Source organism: Opisthorchis viverrini (genome assembly GCF_000715545.1).
Source record: "Opisthorchis viverrini unplaced genomic scaffold opera_v5_110, whole genome shotgun sequence".
NCBI classification, from domain to species: domain Eukaryota; kingdom Metazoa; phylum Platyhelminthes; class Trematoda; order Opisthorchiida; family Opisthorchiidae; genus Opisthorchis; species Opisthorchis viverrini.
Genome location: NW_008751760.1, coordinates 331,241 through 332,369, shown reverse-complemented (window position 1 = coordinate 332,369; position 1,129 = coordinate 331,241). Strand labels below are relative to the sequence as shown.

Sequence of the window (1,129 nt, the reverse complement as noted above, 5' to 3'; positions counted from 1 at the left end):
CTGCGCATTGCACGCGCGAGCTGGTAAATTGGTGCATAAATCCAGCACTGTCAGTGGGTTGTCAAGGGGGGGTGGAAAAGGAGCTATGCATTGAAGGCAATAGATTGGATGCACCAGCGCCAATGAGGGCGCGACTGGGCCATATCTGACAGTGTTTCTAACCATTGCTATGGCCCGTCTTGGGGTCCCCATCCAGGAAGACGGCAGTGACCAGCGCAGCTGAGTTTGCTGGTAATGGCTTTCATACTTCGCTGCCAAGTCATTGTTTGACCGCCTCTGGCTCTCTTCCACCCTTCACGTGGTTGTGCGAAAAGAGCCCTTCGAGGCTTATTGACACATGCATTTAAGCTTCAGAGATATTAACTACCGATTTCAATGCTCAACCTTTTTTCCACCTCTCCAAATCATCAGCGAACGAAGCTATGGCAGCCATGATCACCGTAAGATCAGTATGCGTTTTTTTGCAACTCACGACGACGATGATGACGATAGGCGCAAGAAAGGGTTTATTCACTAGTGATTAAATAGTATGACTCAAATGACTACAAAATTGGACCTCTTTCACCTGAGGGGGTCGCTTAATTAATCCCCCACTGTAGTGTGCATCCGGATGGTACTTGGTAAACAGTTTAGAATGGGGAAGCTTCGATAATGGCAAGCCTGATCAGCTCAACTCACACGTAATATTCTCGGCATTTCCTTCCTGGCCTTGCGTGCTGTTCGCCAACTGAGCATCAGAAGGTGCGTCGGTAAGTTGGGAATATATATCATTTGTACAGTACTTTATTGAATACGACTCTCTCTTGGAAAGCCAGTCAAGTAATCCCTTGTAGGATAGGATCTTCTGGGGTTCATGGAATGTATTTCTGATCACAAAAATGTCCAACTTCAGTTGGTCCGACAGGACTGGTGAAAGTGTCTCGGTTTTATTCACTGGATTTGGAGTCCTGGCAACGGAGATACATCCAGACGGTCTTTCGATGGGCTCCCTTGCATCGTTCCCGACACCCGATAAGGTTATATTCAAAGCCATCCACAAAACTTGTTGTAGCCACTCCGCTTCGACATAGTACGTTGTGCTGTTGGATTGGGAATCGGCGCCCCCCGGCCGTTCCCACCCCAACCAAAG

At 48.2% G+C, this 1,129-nt stretch overlaps 1 protein-coding gene across 1 annotated transcript in view; it reads right to left on the bottom strand.

The window, feature by feature from the left end:
- Positions 1-1,033, bottom strand: part of T265_05494 (hypothetical protein) — a gene marked incomplete at both ends in the record, with an annotated part of 15,209 nt that extends 14,176 nt beyond the window's left edge. Inside the window, one exon of the mRNA XM_009170516.1 lies at positions 679-1,033. Within this exon, the coding sequence (XP_009168780.1) occupies positions 679-1,033 (355 nt within the window). The remainder of the gene's footprint in view (positions 1-678) is intronic.
- Between the last annotated feature and the right edge of the window lie 96 nt (positions 1,034-1,129).